The 21,403-nt window shown below is 44.3% G+C and overlaps 1 protein-coding gene across 6 annotated transcripts in view; it reads left to right on the forward strand.

The window, feature by feature from the left end:
- LOC116990710 (putative leucine-rich repeat-containing protein DDB_G0290503) overlaps positions 1 to 19,825 on the forward strand; it is a 44,137-nt gene extending 24,312 nt beyond the window's left edge. For 2 of the 6 annotated variants that reach the window (XM_033048659.1, XM_033048670.1), the window contains one exon: positions 19,763 to 19,825. In XM_033048659.1, coding sequence (XP_032904550.1) covers positions 19,763 to 19,789 — 27 coding nt within the window. In that variant the 3' untranslated portion in view covers positions 19,790 to 19,825. Of the gene's footprint in view, positions 1 to 538; positions 973 to 19,762 lie in introns of those variants that run through there. The other 4 variants (XM_033048664.1, XM_033048642.1, XM_033048650.1 and 1 more) reach the window with 3 other exon arrangements.
- Positions 19,826 to 21,403: the final 1,578 nt, after the last annotated feature.

Consider the following 21,403-nt stretch of genomic DNA (forward strand, 5'->3'; position numbering starts at 1 on the left):
GATTTAGGACATGCTGAAAGGGACAAAAAAGGTGCAATATGTAACTCTCTGCTTCTTGAAGTGCTTTTGATATCCTAAAATAATAAAGAAAAATTCTGGCCGTAGTATCCCTTCAGTAAAATGTATTTACTCATGGTGCTTTATTCAGGTGCAAACCCAGTGCAGGTGGCACAATAGCACAGCTGGTCGAGCTGCTGGCTCCTAACTCCAGTGACAAGGCCAAATCCTGCACTCCGATGCTGTCTGTGAGCTTGGACGCTCCCCCTGTGGCTTAGTAGATTTTCTCTTGGTGGTCTGGTTTCTTGCTACATCCCAAAAATGTGCAGATTGGTAGGTTAATTGTAAAGCAGGCCTAGTGTATACAAGAGCCTGGTAGTCATTGTGGACTTGGTGAGCCAAATGGTATGTTTCTGTGCTGGAATTCTCCATAAGTATAGCAATTTAGCTAATTCCATCTCATGGTTACTTTGATAGATAAGTTAGTACTTGATATCATGCTTTTCACAACAACAACAAATAAATATTTTATTTTGTTAAGGAATTAAACGTGAAGATTGAAAGTCTACAAAATCAGTTGAAAGGCATGAAAAATCAGAGTAAGGAAAGAGACGAACAATTAGCAAAGACAGACAAAGCTGAAATCCCACCGTGTGTGTCCTGAAAAGAGCTAAAGGATTTTCTACTAAATCTCCATCAAAATGTTGGACTACTAGATGACAAAATCCATACCAACTGGTCACTGAGTTTTTATCAGTTTACCGAAATGTCCCATATTCTGAGTTAACAATGGAATGTTTAAAAAAAAACCAACTCCTGTTCTTGACTATTTTGCGTGACAGCTTGTGATTGGGATCTCAAGATGTTGCGGTTTGTTGAATGACCACTATTAAACCATGACAGTCTTGATATTTTTGTGTTCTGCGTTTCATTGTGTTGTCAATGTGCAGGATCAGTCCCCTATCTAATCTCCATGTTTGTTAGATTAGAATTTAGAGATATGGCGTGGAAACAGGCCATCAGCGCACCCAGTCTATCGATCACCCGTACACTAGTTCCATGGTCCCTCTCTTTCACGTCCTACACACTAGAGGCTACTTACAGCAGCCCATTAACCTACAAATCTGTGTGTCTTTGGAATGTGGGGGGAAACCTGAGTACCCGGAGAAAACCCACACTATCACAGGGAGAACGTACAAATTTCGCACAGACTTACACCCATAGTCGGGATCGAACCTAGGTCTCTGGCACTCTCTGCTCTACCAGCTGCGCCACTGTGGAGGGAAAGATTTATGGGAGATATATAAAAAATAAACCACTTGCTCAATTGGAAAGCAATAGACTGTAAATGCTGGAAAACTGAAGTAAAAAGAGAAAATGCTGTTAGTCTTCAACAGGTCAGACAGCATCTGAGGGAGAAAGACAGTTTCAATCAATGACCCTTCATGAGAACAGGAAAAATGAGAAAACATTTGTGTTTTAAGTTATATCGAGGGGAAGGGGTGGAGAAAACAAAGGGGGTGCCTATTTTAGGGCTGGGAGTGAGGTTGTTTCGGTGACATAATTAGTTCAAGTGTTATCAGTTTGTTGATCCACCGGGGTGGGAGGATTGTAATAAGAGGGAATGCTAGAAATGGCGAGCATATCAGTGGAGCTAGCATTTGTAGAGTGACTGAAACTGAGCTTGTGTTATGGTTGAATGTCCTTGCATCAGAACCAATGAGCTCTCACACTAATGGCCAAAGCTGGTTGTCAAATGCTGTTTAATTCAGTATTGAATCCTGAGAGTGGCAGAGTGCTTCTCCTTAAGCAGTAAGGAAGAAGAAATCTATAACTGCAATACAAGGAGACATTTGGAGCTTGATTTTAAGAATGTAGAGAATATTGGCAGAATAACTAGAAAAAATGTAAATGAGCAAATGGTAAGAATACATCAGATAAATTCCAAATGGATTAGAAGGCAAACATGATTTTAGTTTTGCAGTTTAGTCTAGTATGGAATAAAAGTATAATTTTCCCATTGAACTTTGGAACAGGTCTGTATCTTGAACAGATCTTTGTTCAGGGCTTGCTACACACGCATAAAAAAGTTATAAAACTTTCGCTGTTCATTTATCAGAAATAAACCATTATTGAAGCATCTGCTTTTGTCGCCAGGTATTTTTTCTCTATATTCCAGAATTAAATCTGCGAGCCTCAAACAGCTTTGTAATTTAAATCAAATAATATGGTATAAATGGTAGGGAATTGAAGAATACAGTTGAACAGAGGGATCTGGGAATAACCGTGCATAGTTCCTTGAAGGTGGAATCTCATATAGATAGGGTGGTAAAGAAAGCTTTTGGCATGCTAGCCTTTATAAATCAGAGCATTGAGTATAGAAGCTGGGATGTAATGTTAAAATTGTACAAGGCATTGGTGAGGCCAAATCTGGAGTATGGTGTACAATTTTGGTCGCCCAATTATAGGAAGGATGTCAACAAAATAGAGAGAGTACAGAGGAGATTTACTAGAATGTTGCCTGGGTTTCAACAACTAAGTTACAGAGATAGGTTGAATAAGTTAGGTCTTTATTCTCTGGAGCGCAGAAGGTTAAGGGGGGACTTGATAGAGGTCTTTAAAATGATGAGAGGGATAGACAGAGTTGATGTGATCAAGCTTTTCCCTTTGAGAATAGGGAAGATTCAAACAAGAGGACATGACTTCAGAATTAAGGGACAGAAGTTTAGGGGTAACATGAGGGGGAACTTCTTTACTCAGAGAGTGGTAGCGGTGTGGAATGAGCTTCCAGTGGAAGTGGTGGCGGCAGGTTCGTTGGTATCATTTAAGAATAAATTGGATAGGCATATGGATGAGAAGGGAATGGAGGGTTATGGTATGAGTGCAGGCAGGTGGGACTAAGGGAAAAAAATTGTTCGGCGCGGACTTGTAGGGCCGAGATGGCCTGTTTTTGTGCTGTAATTGTTATATGGTTATATCTAAATCAGGGGAAGTTAAATCTCAATTGTGTGTTGCCCTGTCAGATAATGGAAAATAAATCGTGCCAAATGATAGATCTTGCCTTGCAAGCAATTTGTTTATCTGGATGCAGTGGACTTTTATCCAACAATATGAAAGTGCTCAGTATTTAAGTAACACATCCGAAAATGTTTTTAAGTGTTCTGCCCTGATTTGTTGCTGTCTTTAAAATGGAATGAATCCAGTGCTCATAACTGCAAGCTGGCTCAAGAACTGGTTGAGCCAAGCACAGGCTCAGCGATCGTTTCGCTGAACACCTCTGCTCAGTCTGCCTATATCTACCAGATCTCCTGGTTGCTAAACACTTTAGCTCCCCCTCCCATTCCCATACTGACCTCTCTGTCTTGGGCCCCTCCACAGTCAGAGTGAGGCCCAGCGCCAATTGGAGGAACAGAACATTATATTTCACTTGGGCAGCTTACACCCCAGTGGTATGAATATTGACTTGTGACTTCAAGAAACCCTTGCTTTCCCCCTCTTTCCCCCCCCTTCCTAGCTCTCCAACCAGTCTGACTGTCCCCTGATTACATTTTATCTTTGTATGCTCCGTTGTCACTTTTGCTAGCCAACAATGATCTATTAGGCAAAAGTGCTGGAGAAACTCAGCGGGTGAAGCAGCATCTATGGAGCGAAGGAAATAGGCAACGTTTTGGGCCAAAATCCTTCTTCAGACTGATGTGGGGGAGGGGGGGGAGGGGAGAAGAAAAGAGAAAGGAAGAGGAGGAGCCCGAGGGCTGAGGGAGAGCTGAGAAGAGGAGGAGGCAGCAAGGGCTACCGGAAATTGGAGAAGTCAATGTTTATACCGCTAGGGTGTAAACTGCCCAAGTGGAATATGAGGTGCTGCTCCTCCAATTTCTGGTGGTGCTCACTCTGGCCATGGAGGAGGCCCAGGACAGAAAGGTCGGATTTGGAATGGGAGGGGGAGTTGAAGTGCTGAGCAACAGGGAGATCAGGTTGGTTAATGCGGACCGAGCGGAGGTGTTCGGCGAAACGATTGCCAAGCCTACGCTTGGTCTCACCGATGTAGATCAGCTGACATCTCGAGCAGCGGATGCAAAAGATGTGGTTGGAGGAGGTGCAGGTGAACCTCTGTCGCACCTGGAATGACTGCTTGGGTCCTTGAATGGAGTCGAGGGGGGAGGTAAAGCGACAAGTGTAGCATCTCTTGCGGTTGTAAGGGAAAGTGCCCGGGGAGGGGGTGGTGCGGGTGGGAAGGGAGGAATTGACCAGTGAGTTATGGAGGGAGCGGTCTTTGCGGAAAGTAGACAGGGGGAGGGAGATGGGAAGATGTGGCGAGTGGTGAGGTCACGTTGGAGGTGGTGAAAATGACGGAGGACTACTTGTTGTATGTGACGGCTAGTGAGGTGAAAGGTGAGGACTAGGGGGACTCTGCCCTTGTTGCGAGTGGGGGGATGGGGAGAGAGAGCAGTGTTGCGGGGTATGGAAGAGACCCTGGTGCAAGCCTTATCTATGGTGGGGGAGGGGAATCCCCGTTCCCTGAAGAATGAGGACATTTCAGATGTTCTGGTGTGGAACGCCTCATCCTGGGAGCAGATGCGGCGTAGACGGAGGAATTGGGAGTAGGGGATGGAGTCCTTACAGGAAGCAGGGTGGGAAGAAGTGTAGTCTAGATAGCCATGGGAGTCGGTGGGTTTATAGTGGATGATCTATTATACATTTTCCTTGAACGTTTATCACCTTTGATGTCTAATTTTCAGACCTTACCCTTCTCTAGCTCTGTGTCCCTCTCCCCTGACACTCATTGAAGTAGGGTCTCTACCCGAAATGTCACCCATTCCTTCTCTCCAGAGATGCTACCTGTCCCGCTGAGTTACATAGAAACATAGAAACATAGAAATTAGGTGCAGGAGTAGGCCATTCGGCCCTTCGAGCCTGCACCGCCATTCAATATGATCATGGCTGATCATCCAACTCAGTATCCCGTACCTGCCTTCTCTCCATACCCTCTGATCCCCTTAGCCACAAGGGCCACATCTAACTCCCTCTTAAATATAGCCAATGAACTGGCCTCGACTACCCTCTGTGGCAGGGAGTTCCAGAGATTCACCACTCTCTGTGTGAAAAAAGTTCTTCTCATCTCGGTTTTAAAGGATTTCCCCCTTATCCTTAAGCTGTGACCCCTTGTCCTGGACTTCCCCAACATCGGGAGCAATCTTCCTGCATCTAGCCTGTCCAACCCCTTAAGAATTTTGTAAGTTTCTATAAGATCCCCTCTCAATCTCCTAAATTCTAGAGAGTATAAACCAAGTCTATCCAGTCTTTCTTCATAAGACAGTCCTGACATCCCAGGAATCAGTCTGGTGAACCTTCTCTGCACTCCCTCTATGGCAATAATGTCCTTCCTCAGATTTGGAGACCAAAACTGTACGCAATACTCCAGGTGTGGTCTCACCAAGACCCTGTACAACTGCAGTAGAACCTCCCTGCTCCTATACTCAAATCCTTTTGCTACGAAAGCTAACATACCATTCGCTTTCTTCACTGCCTGCTGCACCTGCATGCCCACTTTCAATGACTGGTGTACCATGACACCCAGGTCTCGCTGCATCTCCCCTTTTCCTAGTCGGCCACCATTTACGCCAGCATTTTTTGTATATCTTTGGTGTAAACCTGCATCTGCAATTCCTTCCTACACATACCTGTTTACCCTGTTGGATGATCTTAAAATAACCTATGGCACATTTTGAAGAAAAGCCGGGGCCAATATTTATCTTTCAAGCTACATCACAAAAATTATATTATTTGGGGCGTACAGTGGCGTAGTGGTAGCGTTGCTGCCTTGCAGCGCTAGAGACCTGGGTTCAATCCTGACTACAGGTGTTTGTCTGTCCAGAGTTTGTACATTCTCCCCGTGACCTATGTAGATTTTGTCTGAGATCTTCAGTCTCCTCTCACACTTCAAAAACGTACAGGTTTGTAGGTTAATTAGCTTGGTATAAATGTAATTTGTCCCTAGTGGAGGATGGTGTTAATGTGCGGGAATCACTGGTCGGTGCGGACTAGGTGGACCCAAGGGCCTGTTTCTGCATTGTTTCTCTAACCTAACCTAAACAAACTAGACTGTTATCTCTTAGGAAATGGTGGTAGTATAAATTTAATGTTACAACAATACTTCAGTAGGAAGGCAAATGCATCGTTAGCATTTATTTCGAGAGGACTAGAATATAAAAACAGGGATTTAATCTTGAGGCTTTATAAGGCAGTGGCCAGACAACATTTGGAGTATTGTGAGCAGTTTTGGGCCCCATATCTGAGGAGAGATGTGCTGGCGCTGGAGAGGGTCCAGAGGATGATTGGGTTAATGTATGATGAGCTTTTGATGGCATTGGGGCTGTACTCGCTGGAGTTTAGAACGATAAGGGGGGACCTCGTTGAAGCTTACCGAATGTTGAAAGGCCTGAATACTGTGAATGTGGAGAGGACGGTGCCATTAGTGGGTGCGTCTAGGATCAGGAGCCATAGTCTTAGAATAAAAGGAGGTACCTTTAAAAAGATGAGGAAGAATTTCTTCAGAGGATGGTGAATCTATGGAATTAATTGCTGCTGATGGCTGTGGAGGCCAAGTCATTGGGTATTTTTAAGGCAGAGATTGACAGATTCTTTATTAGTCAGGTTGTCTAGGGTTATGGGGAGAATGTGGTTGAGAGGGAAATGTAGATCAGCCATGAATAAATGATGGCATAGACTCAATGGCCTAATTCTGCTCCTATGAACTTGCATCTAGAGCTGTAAAGCCCCTGTTCCACTTAGGCGATTTTTTTCGGCAACTGCAGGTGACTAGACTGTTTTCACATGGTTGCGGGGTGAGTAGTGAGTCGTGAGTAGTCTCCTCAAGTCGCCTAAAGGGTCGTAACGTTTTTCTGGTTGCCGCTGGATTTTGAAATGTTCAAAACATTTCGGCGACTGTGGGCTTGACGTAGCTTGTCTTCTCCTGTCGTTAGTGCTGTCGTAGGTTGTCGCCAGGATGACGCAGGTTGTCGCCAAGTGACGTTGGTTGTCGCCAGGATGACGCAGGTTGCCGCCAAGTGACGTTGGTTGTCGCCGGGTGCTGACTTCCGTGAAATCCATTGGCGACTACCTACGTCAACCACCAACAGATACCAGTGACTGAAGTGTCTTCAGTTGTCGCCAACAGGGTCGTTGCTTGTTGTAGCTTGCCGCAGGTGGATGTAGGTTGACTTTGGTTGTCATAGGTTGTCGTCTGTGTGGTCGTAGGTGGACGTCCTAATGCTTTGTCCGTAGCTTGCCGCAGCTTGAGTCGACTAGGTGGTAGGTTGTCGGAGCTTGTCATAGACATTGTCGTGAGGGGGGGGGGGGGGGTCCAATCGCCGCTTTCTCGGTGACCTGCTACGACTGTGATAGTCGCCAAAAAAATCGCCTAAGTGGGACAGGCCCTTAAAGCACTTTGCAATGTCCTGAGGCTGTGAAAGTTACTGCAGAAATGTGCCTTTTTTTATCACAGTACTTAATTTGCCCCATTTATTCTATGTTGGTATGTAAACTTCACATGAGATCTTCCAGGAGATTCCATTGAGGTCTAGAGAGGGGCAGTTTTTGCATGAATTGTACACAATTCCAGGGGAGAATGATTAAAGGAGTACCTGATCTTTTCTACTTTTTATGTTCATGATTTAAGTACTGGGTAATCATTGAATGGTGAGTCCCTATGATGGTGATAGTTGATTGGGCAAGTTTATTTCCTGCAGCATCAGTTTCATTATGCACAATCAGGATCACAGGGGCACTGGTTCATCAATCATTATGTGTAATCTATTTCTCAATATACATACAGTAAAGATGCTCTCTTCATTCTGAAAGCCATGATGCATCAAACAATGTAATTGATTTGATGTTTCCACAAATAGCTGCAATAAAGGGCAAAGAGTGAACAAAATAATGCTTTGAATTTAATTGTGTGTAATAGAGTTATTATCTTTAATCACAGACTTCAGCCAATGATCATAAACTGCTCAACCTTCACTTTGTTATATGTGATGTTATCTGATTCTCTTCAGCAGAGTTACTTCTTGGTAAACATTTACCCTAACTATAAACAGACATTGCTTTCCTGTGTTCATCCAATCCACATGCTGCTGAAGATTGACACATAATGCAGGAGAATAGGGTTGAGATGGATAGATAGATCAGTCATGATTGAATGGCGGAGTAGACAGCTCCTAGAACTTATGAACTTAGTAACTCAGCGGGTCCAGCAGCATCTCTGGAGAAAAGGAATAGGTGGCATTTCTAGTTGAAAGCCTTCTTTAGACTTTTTTTGAGGGGGGGAAATTAGAGTAGGTAAGGGGAGTCCAAAGGTTAAGACGGTTGATGTTCCACTGGCAGATGGAAATGAATAGGTCTAAAGAGAGTGGAGCTTTCGCAGTGGAGCTGGCAAAATATGTAGGAAGGAACTTCAGATACTGGTTTATACCGAAGATAGACACAAAATGCTACAGTAACTCAACGGGTCAGGCAGCATCTCTGGTGAAAAGGAATAGATGACGTTTCGGGTCGAAATCCTTCTTCAGACTGCTACTGACATTTCCTTGCCATACTGCAACAGATGTTAACCAGTAATGCACTTAATATACAAAGAAGATAATTTCTATATATGAAATGGAAACCTTGGGTCGCGGGCAAGGTCACCAGAGGTTTCCGTTCAGGTTTCCTAAGTGGGACAGGGACTTTAGGATATAATAGAGTAGCACAACCACCTCTGACATCAGCAAATCTGTTTATGCCTCGGCTCATCAGCTGCAGAAATACCCAACCATGCTATTAGTACAATAGTCAGCCTCTCTTCCACATTTAATAGACTTGAGCATGGATAAATGTCTGTTTGCTGTATTCCAACTTGCGCCAGGTCCCATTTGCATATGTACACTTACTGACAGGCATTTGCTCCTGCAATAGCAACATTAATTTTAAATCTCAAATTTTTAATTATCCAATTCTGATCACAGATATGTGTAAGAATTCTGCAGATTCTGGTTTAAACCGAAGATAGACACAAAAAGCTGGAGTAACTCAACGAGACAGGCAGCATCTCTGGAGAGAAGGAATGGGTGACATTTCGGGTCGAGACCCTTCTTCAGACTGAAGAACAGTCTCGACCCGAAAACGTCAACTATTTCTTTTCTCCAGAGATGCTGCCTGTCCTGCTGAGTTACTCCAGCTTTTTGTGTCTATCTTCTGATTACAGTTATGGCAGGTTGTTGTGCAGAAATTGGTTGCTGTATTTCTTACATTTAAGTGACTGCAAATCTAAAGTATTTTATTGATTGTAAATCACTTTAGAACATCTTGAATGAAAGACGTTATGCAAATAATGTTTTTTGTTTTAACATACTTCTGGTTGCTTGATATTAAACTAATTCACTTTTATTCTCCAACACTCCTTGGAGGAATTATGAGTTTTTGTTGTTGGAATGTGCATGTGTCACATTCTTTGTTTGAATGGAAAAAAACCCTGAATCAGAAGACAAGTGATGCTTGCTGCTCGTGTGACTTTCATTCCTATGATTTGCAGTTTGTTATTCTAATGAATTAATGCATGACGTTTGCCATCATTGTGTCACAATGTCATGGCTGTGGGAGCAATTACAAGAGCTGTAACTTTCCACTCCTTGTTTCCCTTCCAGTGGGTTCAATCGGTTAAAAGAGCAGCAATTCCACAGCACAGCAATTCCAAACGCCCAGAAAATTCCCCCCAAAATGTTTGATTATTCAGTGAGCTTTACAAATTTAAAAACCTCCCAAGAAATGGAATTTCATGGTGGTAAAAAATTGCATTTAGTTACTCTGACTAAATTGGTGCAAGAACAACGACAGAAAGCTGGTTGGCAGTGTGAACTGTGAGGAGGATGCTATTAGAATGCAGGGTGACTTGGACAGGTTGGGGGAGTGGGCAGATGCATGGGCAGATTAAGTTTAATGTGGATAAATGTGAGGATATCCACTTTGGTAGCAAAAACAGGAGGGCAGATTATTATCTAAATGGTGTCAAATTGTGAAAAGGGGAAGTACAACGGGGTCTGGGGGTCCTTGTTCATCAATCTATGAAAGTAAACATGCAGGTACAGCAGGTAGTTAAGAAAGCGAATGGCATGTTCGCCTTCAGAACAAGAGGAATTGAATATAGGAGAAAAGAGGTCCTTCTGCAGTTGTACAGGGCCCTAGTGAGACCACACCTGCCGTATTCCTGAATTTTCCAAATTCTCAGCACACCTGAATTTTCTGCCTCAGAGGGCGGTGGAGGCCGGTTCTCTGGATAGTTTCATGAGAGAGCTAGATAGGGCTCTTAAAGATAGCGGCGTCAGGGGATATGGGGGGAAGGCAGGAACGGGGTACTGATTGGGGATGATCAGCCATGATCACATTGAATTGCGGAGCTGGCTCGAAGGGCCGAATGGCCTTCTCCTGCATCTATTGTCTATAGTCTGTTGATGTTCTCTTTTTGTTGCACTGACTTTAATAGAGGGAGATGGAATCAATGGCACCATTCTCCTTTACAATTAACATTTTTATTTAACCTCAGCCTATTGTAATGCTATTCCTTTTTTTTTAAATGTAATGCTTATTTTCTCTATAATGGAGATACAGAGAGGAATGGATACATTTTACTTGACACTTAGCATGTGCTGCCAATTGATGTATATGTATCATAATGCAGAACAAAGCACATGCTTACTCCACCTGAAACGTTTGCCTTCAGACGAATGCATTAGTGTAATTGTTATTTGTCCTTTTTGCATGAGTGCATCTCAAATCATAATCACAGTGTGGAAACTGGCCCTTTGGCTCAACTTGCCCACACCGGCCAACATGTCCCAGTTACACTAGTCCTACCTGCCCCCATTTGTTCAATATCCCTCCAAACCTGTCCTATCCATGTATCTGTCTAATGCTTCTTACATGTTGGGCCAGTCCCTGCCTCAACTACTTCCTCTGGCAGCTTGTTCCATACACCCACCACCCTTTTTATGAAAAAGTTGCCTCTCAGATTCCTATTAAATCTTTTTCCCCTTCATCTTAATCTATGTCCTCTGGTCCTCGATTCACCAACTGGGCAAGAAACTCTGGGCATCTACCTGATCTATTTCTCTCATGATTTTGTACACCTCCATAAGATCACCCCTCATCCTCCTGTGCTCCAAGGAATAGAGTCCGAGTCCACTCAACCTCTCCCTATAGCTCAGACCCTCTAGTCCTGGCAACATCCTCGTAAATCGTCGTACCCTTTCCAGCTTGATAACATCTTTCCTATAACATGGTGCCCAGATCTGAACACAATACTCTAAATGCGGCCTCACCAAAGTCTTATCAAGACAAGTCAAGAGAGTCATGTTTCCCAGATAGGACAATGAAATTCTTGCATTGCTGCAGCACAACAGGATATTGTAATCAAAAATACAGATAGGTGTGTCGATATACCATAGAATATATATATATATATATATATATATATATATATATATATATATATATATATATATATAAGTAAACAGATGAAGTGCAATAAGTTGTTATAGTTCATAGTTTGTTTGAAGTTGTGTTTAATAGTCTGAAGGCTGTGGGGAAGAAGCTGTTCCTGAATCTGGATGTTGCAGATTTCAGGTTCCTGTACCTTCTACCCGATGGCAGCGGAGAGATGAGTGTGTGGCCAGGATGGTGTGGGTCCTTGATGATGCTGCCGGCCTTTTTGAGGCAGCAACTGCGATAGATCCCCTCGATGGTAGGGAGGTTTGAACAGATGATGGACTGGGCAGTGGTTACAAATTTTGCAGCCTTTTCTGCTCCTGGGCACTCATGTTGCCGTACCAAGCCACGATGCAACCGGTCAACATGCTCTCTACTGTGCACCTGTAGATGTTCGAGGGAGTCCTCCTTGACATACCGACTCTCCGTAATCTTCTCAGGAAGTAGAAGCGCTGATGTGCTTTCTTTATTATTGCATCCGTGTTCTGGGACCAGGAGAGATCTTCGGAGATATGAACGCCCAGGAATTTGAAGTTCTTGACCCTTTCCACCATCGACCCGGTGATATAAACAGGACTGTGGGACCAACTGCAAAATGTCCTCCCAACTTCTATACTTAACTAGACCAAAGGCGACCCGTTGGGTCCCGTCCCCTCAACACTAACTACCCCCCACACACAGGGAGGGGAGTGGGGAGGGGGGAGAGGGGAGGAGGGTGGGGAAAAGGAGGGGACGGGAGGTGGATGGGGAGGGGGGGAGAGGAGAGGGGGAGGGGAGTGGCGGAGAGGGAGGGGAAGGGGAGGGGTGGAGAGAGGGGGGAGAGAGAGAGGAGGGGGGAGTGGATGGAGGGGAGGGAGATGGAGGGGGAGGGGAGGGGAGGGGAGAGGGGTGGAGGGAGGGCAGGGGTGGAGGGTGAGAGGGGGGAGAGTGAGAGAGGGGAGTGAGGGGAGAGGGGGGAAGGAAGGTGGAGGGAGAGGGAGTGGAGAGGAGAGGGGTGGTGGGGATAAAAGGGAGGGGAGTGGGGGAAGGGTAGAGGGGGAGAGAGGAGGGGGCGAGAGGGGGAGAGGAGGGGGAGGGAGATAGAGGTGGGGAGGGGGAGCGGGGTGGGGTGGGGGGGAGAGGGGGAGAGGGGAGGGAGGAGAGAGAGAGAAGGGGGAGAGAGAAGGGGGGAGAGAGAAGAGGGGGAGAGAGGGAGGAAGGGGGAGGGAGAGAGGGGAGAGGAGGGGAGTGAGGGGAGAGGGGGGAAGGGAGATGGAGGGGGAGGGGAGAAGGGGGGAGTGGGGGAAAGGGGAGGGGGAGGGAGGGGGGCAAGAGAGGAGGAGGAAGTGGGGTGGACGGGGGGAGGGAGGGAGGGGGAGGGGAGAAGGGTGTGGTGGAGGGAGGCCAGAAGGGTGGAGGGGGGGAGAGAGAGGAGGGGGGAGTGAGGGGGTCACTTGAGCCTTACGGCCTCGCGGGTCGGTCCCACTTCGATCGCCGGAACCGTATGGAGTTGTGCGGAGCTGGTCCCGACATCCTGCGGGGCTCCGGAAAACTGACAGTGTTCAAATATTCCGCGCGGCAACGGCCTGCCGGCCTGCACCCGAATTGAGGCCGCACGCACCGCCTCGACGGGCATACGCAGCGTCTTGATGCCGTACGTCACGCGCGAACTTCCCGCGGACTTCGCTCGAACTTCACGTCACTCGCTCGACCTCCGCGCGGCCCCCGCTTCCAGTTTGGTTGCACTTGTCGCATGCTCGTGGGACAGGCCCTTAACTCATCATCGGCTTCAATCCAGAGCCCGGATGGGAAGGGCGGCTGAGCCACGTAACTCGCAGCTCGGGGAAAACAGTGCCCCTGTGTCTTGAAAATTCTGCGCAGCTTGCCGTGAAGAGCAAAGGCATTGTGACGTTATCAGCTCGCTTCAGCAGTTAGATTTTAAAAAGATCTCAGATTGATGAACAATTTTAGTAAAAAACTCGGGAAATAATGATGAGGGGATTTTCGACATCATGAGGTAAATCTCTACCGGAATATGAAGAGAACAAAAGGGAGGTTTTTTGTATAGGATGGAAAGCACAAGAGATTAAGTGAAACAAAAATGATGAGACAGTGAATTAGGATAGCAATGGGAACAAGTTAAGAAACAAAAGGCAGTCTGGTGATGATGTGAATGGAAGATAAGAAATAATTACGTAGAATCATTAATGATAAAACTATAATACTGAAATACTGTACATATGCTGGAAATCCCTAGAATTGAAATTGTTAAACTCATTCCTTCAACCTTCTGCCGATGATGGACTGCTCTGATTTCCCACCATTTAGGATAGGGAATCTTCTACCAGTGTTAATGGAAATAAATAACTAGGTAAATGACAAGCACAAGTTCATTAATTTTTTTATTTGGTTTAATTCAGTTGATTTATATTATTTTTACATGTGCTCTGGTGTTATTTAATTGTTTTTATTTTTTTTATAGCAGTATTTACATTTTTAACAGGACATTGATAATTTTAAATGTTTGTGAATTACAAAAATGTTCTTTTTCTTTAACTGATGACATTGAAAACTGGCAGGATTGAGGCAGGCTCTTCACAGCTGCCAAGGCAAGCCAGAGGGCAGTACCTGTCAATTGAACTTGTTCTGCATCGTGCCTCTCCAGTCAGCTGAAAACATAGCTCACAGCAGAAGAATGTGCCTAGGGACCCACGGTAAGGAAGAGTGCACTTGAGCAGATGCCATTCAGTGATAAGTCACCCCATTGCTATGTCTAGAATCAGTAATGTACCTAGTTGGAAGATGAGGTGTTATTCCTTGAGCTATCATTGACTTTACTCTCGGACCTGAGAATAACAAACAGAGTAGGAGTAGGATGGAGAAATTAAGTCTCAACACATTTGAATTCGGCCTAGTTTTTGCCACAGAGCCATAATGATAAGATGTGCCCAAAGTCAAATCTCAGTGCCGTCAATGAGAAAGACTGCAGATTTAAATTCATCCTCATTAAAAGAAGGCTCAGTGTATAAATACAGTATAGTATAAATGTACAGTATAGTGCCTCTCAATCCTTCATTCTTTCTCACTTTGGTATTGACTTTATGCTCATTCCTCATTAATATGCATGGCATTTCTCTCTTCCTTATTTATGTAATCTCCAACAACTCTTGGGTTGTCGCGTCATACAGCATGGAAAAAAGGCCCTTTGGCCCAACTTGCCCATGCTGACCAAGTTGCCGCATTTACAATACAATACAATACTACTTTATTAGCCAAGTATGTTTTGCAACATATGAAGAATTTAATTTGCCAAGTCAGTCATACAAATAAAAAGCAACAGAACACACAAAATACATTTTAACATAAACATCCACCACAGTGACTCCTCCACATTCCTCACTGTGATGGAAGGCGAAACAAAAGTTCAATCTCTTCCCTTGTTTAAAATAGTCCCACCTGACTGCATTTGGAGCATACCCTGCTAAGCCTTTCATATCCATGTACCTGTCCAAATGTCTTTGGGATGTCTCACATACATCCTCTGGCAGCTTGTTCCATATATCTACCACCCTCTGTGTGGAAAAAGCAGTCGCAGGGAGAACGTACAAACTCTGTACAGACAGCACCTGTAGCCAGGATTGAACCCAGGTCTCTGGCGCTGCAAGTATCGTAGGCAACAATTCTACTGCTGTGTCACCCTTGCCGCCCTTGCTGTGTCTGCTCTGGAGATCGTCCATCAGTTTCCACATTTAGAGTTTGTGAAATATGCCATGGCAAGTTGATGTCAATGTTCCCTCTTACAGTTAACGTGGGTTAGATGATGATTTCTGTTTCTTGTACTGTGTCCGTTACAGTGATGTGCTGTAATAGCTTGACATGAGCTGAATTCTCTCCATCAGTAAATTCAACCCAGTTGATTACCTGTGCTGGTTGATGCTGTCCTTGCAACAGATTTGGTATGGCCAATCTTTCTAACACCTTTAAAAAAAAAAATCATTGTGTAGGACTATCTCAGTTGCGAGCCATAGACAGGATGTAGCCAACTTAGGTAATTTGGCCCTGAATGTGTATGTCTACCTTGTGTGGCATAGCTGCCTCTCATTAAAGGGTGATTTTATTAGTGTAATTCCATTATATTGTGAAAACGGCATTGCTGCAGTTAGGTTTTTGACATGGTGACAATAAAGTGAGCTAGTCACTAACCGCTCTATGAGTTAAGGAGCACAAAGCTCTTTAAATGTTCCAGTTTAAAGACATTGACCCCTTGCTTACCCCTTGCAAATATTTACATTTTATGAAGTAACCTCACTCAATTTTATTGTAGGGAGGAACTGCAGATGCTGGTTTAAACTGAAGAAAGATACAAAAAGCTGGAGTAAATCAACAGGACAGGCAGCATCTCTGGAGAGAAGGAATGGGTGATGTTTTGGGTCGAGACCCTTCTCAGATTTTAGATTAACTACAAATAAATCTAAGACAGAGACGTGTTTGTAGATAATCTAAAATTGAGTGAGATTGCATCTTAATATGAGACAAAAATATTATATTATCTGGGTTCAAGGAGGTAATATTGACAAAAATATACTTTAACTTAATATTTTCAAGTATGAAGGTCTAATTTATTTTCAGTTCTTATCTACTATTTTGTCTTTCCAATGTTTCTTTTCCCAACTTGCTTTGCCAATCCTTTCTGAAAGACCTTCCCCAGCTGCTTCTGTCCTCAAATCTCTACTTGGTGTGTCTGTGATAATAATTACCAAACAGTGGCGACTTGAATTTGACCACTCGTTTAGTGTCGTTTTCTTGAATAGTTCTAAGAAACTAATTAGCAAGAACCATCCTCTGTACTCTTAACCTGCCACTTTATTCAGCTATCCACCTTTCCCGGGTTCCCTTAAACCGTTTGTGCATTTTGTACAGTGTTTTTCATAAGTTCATAAATCATAGGAGCAGAATTAGGCCATTCATCCCATCAAGCCAACTCCATCATTTCTGATCTATTTTTCCCTCTCAGCCCCATTCTCCTGCCTTCTCCCCATAACCTTTGACACACCAATTAAGAATCTGTCAATTTCTGCTAAAAATACCCAATGACTTGGCCTCTACACCCGCCAGTGGCAATGAATTCCATAGATTCATCATCCTCTGTCTAAAGAAGCTCCTCATTTCCTTTCTAAAGATGTGTCCTTTTGTTCGGAGGCTCTGCCCTCTGGTCCTAGATTCTCCTACTAGTCTAAACATCCTCTCCACATCCACTATTCAGGCCTTTCAATATTCAGTAGGTTTCAATGAGGTCCTCCCCTCATCAATCTAAACTACTCACTCCAGAGAGTGCAGGCTGAGTGACGTCAAATGCTCATCATACATTAACCCAACCATACCCAGGATCATTCTCATCATATTTTTCTGTATAGTGATCAATTCCATTATTTTTTAAATAGATTGTTTCCAAAAAAATAACTCACTGGCAATTGTCATGTATTTTAGTGCGTTTACATAGAGGCATTTTCAACATCAGTTCCTTTCAATGTGCTTCAGAACCAAAGAATTGATGTTGAAGGGCAGCCAGCTTGTGCAAGGCAAACAATGTGATGTTATTTGAAATCAGAAGCGATTGTTTAATGATGATGAGTGAGGTAGAAATATAGGCCAGAATGCTGGAGTCAACTATCTATATAACTAAAAGTCTCATCTTGACCACTTCCTGTCTGTGCTGTATATTAATTTTAGAAATAATGCTACCATATATCCCTCTATGATTTTTAGCCATCTTACTCACAGTCCCCCTCCGCTGAGGCAGCCCTGAGGATTTTTCCCATCGATGAAAAATAAAAAGTTATCAATGTTTAAAAAAGCTTGAGATCAGCTGATTGGTCCTCTCGCCTGTCAATCACCATGATGAAGGTAACGCCCCTTCTGGGCGGCCAGGAGTATAAAGCCCCGGAGGCCGGACATGAGTCAGTCACCATGGGTGACTGTGAGTGAGAATTGAGTCCAGAACTGTGAGTCTACACCGTGAGTGAACTCAATTCTGCTTGAAATGAAATGAATTGGTAGCCTGCACTCTGCTTGAAATGGTATGAAATTGCATTTGAAATTGGTGGCCTGCACTTTCCCCGAAGATAATAGGCAGATATTGATGTTAATATATAACATCAAAGTATGCCAATCACTGACAGTTTAGTACCCTCTTGTTTTTTACTCAAGTCTCTGAAGTGCCATTGTACAATATACTTGGTGCCACCCTTGAAGAATCCAAACAAACCAACTATCTTGGCATCAAATTGCAGAATGATCTGCGTTGGAATGGTCAGACTCATCATGCAACGGTGAAAGCAACAGGTGTCCTAAATTTTCTGAGGCGCAACTTTCATCATTGTTCAACTTCTGTCAAGGAGAAGCTATACTTCACCCTCGTTAGACCTCATTTGGACTACGCAGTTGCAGCATGGGACCCATACTCAAATAAAAAAATTTCTTCCATCGAACGTGTCCAAAGACAGGCAGCTCGATTTGTTACTAACACCTATGAGAGAGAAGCGAGTGTCACCAAACTTCTGAATTCACTGTGGCGGAACCCTCTCCAAGACAGACGTGAAGCTCACCGTTTGACCTGTTTTTACAAAATGTTAAATGGTCAGCTCGACTGGTAATTTGTGATCCTAGCTACAAAGACAGATGTGTACAGCAATTCGTTCTTCCCCTGCACAATTAAAGCATGGAATAATCTTCACCCTACTATAGTTACCCAACCAGATGCAACTAAATTTAAAGTAGCTCTTTCTTCCCAATAACCCTTTCTGGCAAGTCCTCCCTCCACCACCTCCAGTTTAAATTCCATTTGGAATATTTTGGGGGACCAAGAAACCAAGCACCAAGAACCAAGAGCATTTTGACTCAGAGGAACATTTCTCATGCACTGAACCAAAGATATATCAATGCAGCAAGTGCTGAGTTGCTTTCTTCAATGATGTACAAATCAATTATTGTCAGGTAACCATATCTTTGGTCCACCTATCTGTTATCACTTTAATAACATTCTTTATACCTGGCTTTGTGGCCGACATTTATCTCTCAATCAATAGTTGCAATTCTGTGATCACTATCATGTTGCTCTTTGTGGTTAACTCCATAAGGAAGTTGGCTGTCAGATTTCCTACAACAAAGACTGATCCTTCAAAAAGTACTTCATTGACTGCAAAGGTCTTTGGGACATTCTGAAAAAGATGGGAAAAGCAAATTTATCTTGTTGAGTGTTCGGATGTACCTGCTACTTATCTTTCTCGATGGCAGACCCAACTGGTTTGAGGCTATGTAGGCAGTTAAAGGCTTTCTCAGGAATTCTGTTAACAGCAAAGGGAGCTTTAGCATTTTGTTTGAGTGGTGAGCTGTCACTTCATGGTATATCACAGTAATTGAGAGACTGGTTCATGTTACACGGATTTATACCTTTGGCAAATACAATACAAATTTCTGGTTAAAGGCACCAAGATGGCGTCGTGCGCGGCAGCCTCGCCAGCAGCCCGTGTGTTTCTTTGGACTTTTTGTTGTTTTCAGCATGTCTGAATGTATGCCTCCCAGTGTGTCTTGTGTTGGGGGTGCTGGGGGGTAATAGGGGAAACCGTTCCCAGTCACTTACCTCGACGGAGATGTGACTGTTCTCCATGTCGCATTTTCGCCCCCCTCGTGGCCTACCAACTGGATTGGTGGGGCCTTTCCGACCGGAGACCGGCCCAGAGCCCAGAGCTTCAGCAGCGGGCGCAGCGTGGACTGTAACATAGCGGAGCTGCGATCCTTTGCCGGGGGTCGCCAGTGTTGGAGCTCCGACCGCTGGGGGCCTGCTGACTTTACCATCATGGAGATCAGTCTGTGGAGCTTCTAGCCACGGGGGCTGCGCGGACATTAACATCGCTGAGCTGCCTGCGATCCTTTGCCAAGGAACGCGAGAAGAAGTGCTCCGACCGCGGGGCCTGTGGTCTTGGCATCATGAAGCCGCGGTTTCCGGTAGGAAGGGGTCGATTTGGGAATTCCACGTCTCGGAGTGTTCCGATCCGTCCCCATGTCGGAGTTTCGATCACCCTGGCGAGAGGGCTTGTACATCGGGCCATCCGTAGCGGCGACTGCAGAGGGTTCACAACCCCGACCACAGGTGAACGGAGGGGGAAGATTGACTCTGCCTTCCACCACAGCGGGTGCTGGTTCCGCTGTGGTGGATGTTTATGTTTTATGTTGAATTCTGTTATGTATTGTGTTATTTCTTTCTTGCTAGGAGAGGACTGCTCATCCTGACGAATGATGCATCATGATGAATGGCTAACACAGCACCAGGACATCATGAAGCAGATGACACCACTCAACCCCGAGTTGGAGTGAACGCCATAAATAGAGAAAGATAGATAGATTGCTACAGAAATTTTGAAATGTAGCAAACAACATGTTTTGACATGGGATTCAATCATTTTTGTTATTAACCTAAAGAAAAGAAGAGGAAGTGCAACCAATAGGTAAAGAAACATCTGCAGAATTATCAAATAGATTACGGCATTTGGAGAAGCCAGTGTGAATCTTTTCAATTTCAAGAACAAGAGTTAATATGAAATTGAAATCAAATGTAGAAAATTTATAAAAATAAAACATTTTATTTATAATACTAAGATCTTCTGCTGCATCATCCATCGATCTTCACAGCTCCAACAAATGAAGCCATAACAGTTTAAATTATATTTACCGGTAACTGTCTCTGCTGTGGGAAAATCCTACAGAGACAACATTGCACATTTTCAATTTACGTTATTTTGTTTTTTCATCGATTCAAGTTCAAGTTCAAGTGAGTTTATTGTCATGTGTCCCTGTATAGGACAATGAAATTCTTGCTTTGCTTAAGCACACAGAAAATAGTAGGCATTTACTACAAAACAGATAAATGTGTCCATATACCATGATATAAATATATACACACATGAATAAATAAACTGGTAAAGTGCAAATAACAGAAAGTGGTTATTAATAATCAGAGTTTTGTCCGAGCCAGGTTTAATAGCCTGATGGCTGTGGGGAAGTAGCTATTCCTGAACCTGGTTGTTGCAGTCTTCAGGCTCCTGTACCTTCTACCTGAAGGTAGCAGGGAGATGAGTGTGTGGCCAGGATGGTGTGGGTCTTTGATGATACTGCCAGCCTTTTTGATGATACTGCGATAGATCCCCTCGATGGAGGGAAGGTCAGAGCCGATGATGGACTGGGCAGTGTTTACTACTTTGTGTAGTCTTTTCCTCTCCAGGGCGCTCAAATTTCCGAACCAAGCCACGATGCAACCGGTCAGCATGCTCTCGACTGTGCACCTGTAGAAGTTAGAGAGAGTCTTCCTTGACAATCCGACTCTCCGTAATCTTCTCAGGAAGTAGAGGCGCTGATGAGCTTTTTTGATAATTGCGTTAGTGTTCAAGGACCAGGAAAGGTCTTCAGAGATGTGCACGCCCAGGAATTTGAAGTTCTTGACCCTTTCAACCATCGACCCGTTGATATAAATGGGGCTGTGGGTCCCCCTCCTACTCCTTCCAAAGTCCACAATCAGTTCCTTGGTTTTGCTGGTGTTGAGGGCCAGGTTATTGCGCTGGCACCATATGGACAGTTGCTCGATTTCTCTTCTGTACTCTGACTCATCCCCATCAGTGATACGCCCCACAATAGTGGTGTCGTCAGCGAACTTGATGATGGAGTTCGCACTGTGGTTCGCTACGCAGTCATGGGTATAGAGTGAGTACAGCAGGGGGCTGAGCACGCAGTCTTGAGGTGCTCCCATGCTGATTGTTATCGAGGCTGACACATTTCCACCAATACGAACAGACTGTGGTCTGTGGACGAGGAAGTTGAGGATCCAGTCGCAGAGGGATGCGCAGAGACCCAGTTCTGC

Source organism: Amblyraja radiata, chromosome 2, assembly GCF_010909765.2.
Source record: "Amblyraja radiata isolate CabotCenter1 chromosome 2, sAmbRad1.1.pri, whole genome shotgun sequence".
In the NCBI taxonomy this organism is placed as follows: domain Eukaryota; kingdom Metazoa; phylum Chordata; class Chondrichthyes; order Rajiformes; family Rajidae; genus Amblyraja; species Amblyraja radiata.